General features: G+C 47.2%; 1 protein-coding gene across 1 annotated transcript in view; it reads right to left on the minus strand.

Annotated features, from left to right (window-relative positions):
* The window catches only part of LOC101854434, a gene marked incomplete in the record, with an annotated part of 11,530 nt that overhangs the window by 9,259 nt on the left and 1,090 nt on the right, over window positions 1-1,181 (minus strand). Inside the window, 1 exon segment of the mRNA XM_005105868.2 lies at window positions 903-1,107. Coding sequence (XP_005105925.2) covers window positions 903-1,107 — 205 coding nt within the window.

Consider the following 1,181-nt stretch of genomic DNA (forward strand, 5'->3'; position numbering starts at 1 on the left):
TTATTATTATTATTATATAGTGCCACTGATTAGAGACGTTAATATGAGGGGCAGTCACACAGTGGGCAGGCAACAGACTGCTTTACTCCAAGTCGGTTGAGATGTTGGTTGAGGGGTACATGTACATATAGTGTTGGAAGTTGGAACATTGACCTCCCCTCTTCAACTCATTGATCGGATCTTGCTTCGCAATCTAAATTAGGGGGCTCTCGTGGCCTAGAGGTTAAGGTGTTGGCCTCTCATTCAAAGGTCCCGGGTTCGAATCCGGGAAGCGACTGAAAACATTTTCTTCTCTAAAATTGTCTCCTTTCACCTCCTTTCCTGATCTCTAGTAATGTTCTGTTGTCTGCTTTCATTTCCACTTTCTGCCCCCACCCCCTCACCTCCTTTGCCCCCTCCTCTGGGCCCCTGACTCTTTCTGCAGCCTTTCTACTGCTACTCCTTGGCTCCTCCTTACTGCTGTCTTCCTGCCACACTCCTGATCTTCTGGTAGGAAAGATCTACACCTAGCCTTCTCGGACAAGGGCAAAAAATCTCGGAGGGCCCGTGTGCAATTGGGGCACGTTAAAGATCCCTTGGTGATCTAAAATCGATAAGAGTAAGCTTCGGCGCCACCCGGGCAAAATTCAAATTTCCTACCAACTGAAAATATTAGGTGTGTCCCGCGCGCTCATATGACCATATGCAGTTGCGAGCGCCGTAAAACACTTTACAAAAACAAACAAAACAAAAAATCTAAATTCTACACTATTACCCCAGCGGACATGAGAGCATTCTGAGACAACCTCAACTTCCTGGGAATCACTAACATACTGATAAGATCTCTCGCCGTCTATAACAGTTAGTAGAAGACAAAAAATTAATTAATATAATGTAATTATAATCTCACTATCTCCACTGACCTAAAACCAGGCCAAGGTTGAGGACACACTGTCTTGCCCTCTCGACCTTGACCTCCTTCTCCATGAGTTCAGCCACGGCACCCTCCAGCCGCCTGGTCATGTCCTCCGTGCTCTTGGGGATGCTGACGTCACAGAAGCCTAGCTGGGTCATCTGTGTCCACAGACCGGCCACTGACCGCAGTCTGCCCCGGTACTGGTCAATTACCTGTTGTTGTCGTCGTCTTTATCATCATCATCATCATCATCAGAAGAAGAAGAAGAAGAAGGAGGAGGAGGAGG

Source organism: Aplysia californica, unplaced genomic scaffold, assembly GCF_000002075.1.
Source record: "Aplysia californica isolate F4 #8 unplaced genomic scaffold, AplCal3.0 scaffold00497, whole genome shotgun sequence".
Taxonomy (NCBI): Eukaryota; Metazoa; Mollusca; class Gastropoda; order Aplysiida; family Aplysiidae; genus Aplysia; species Aplysia californica.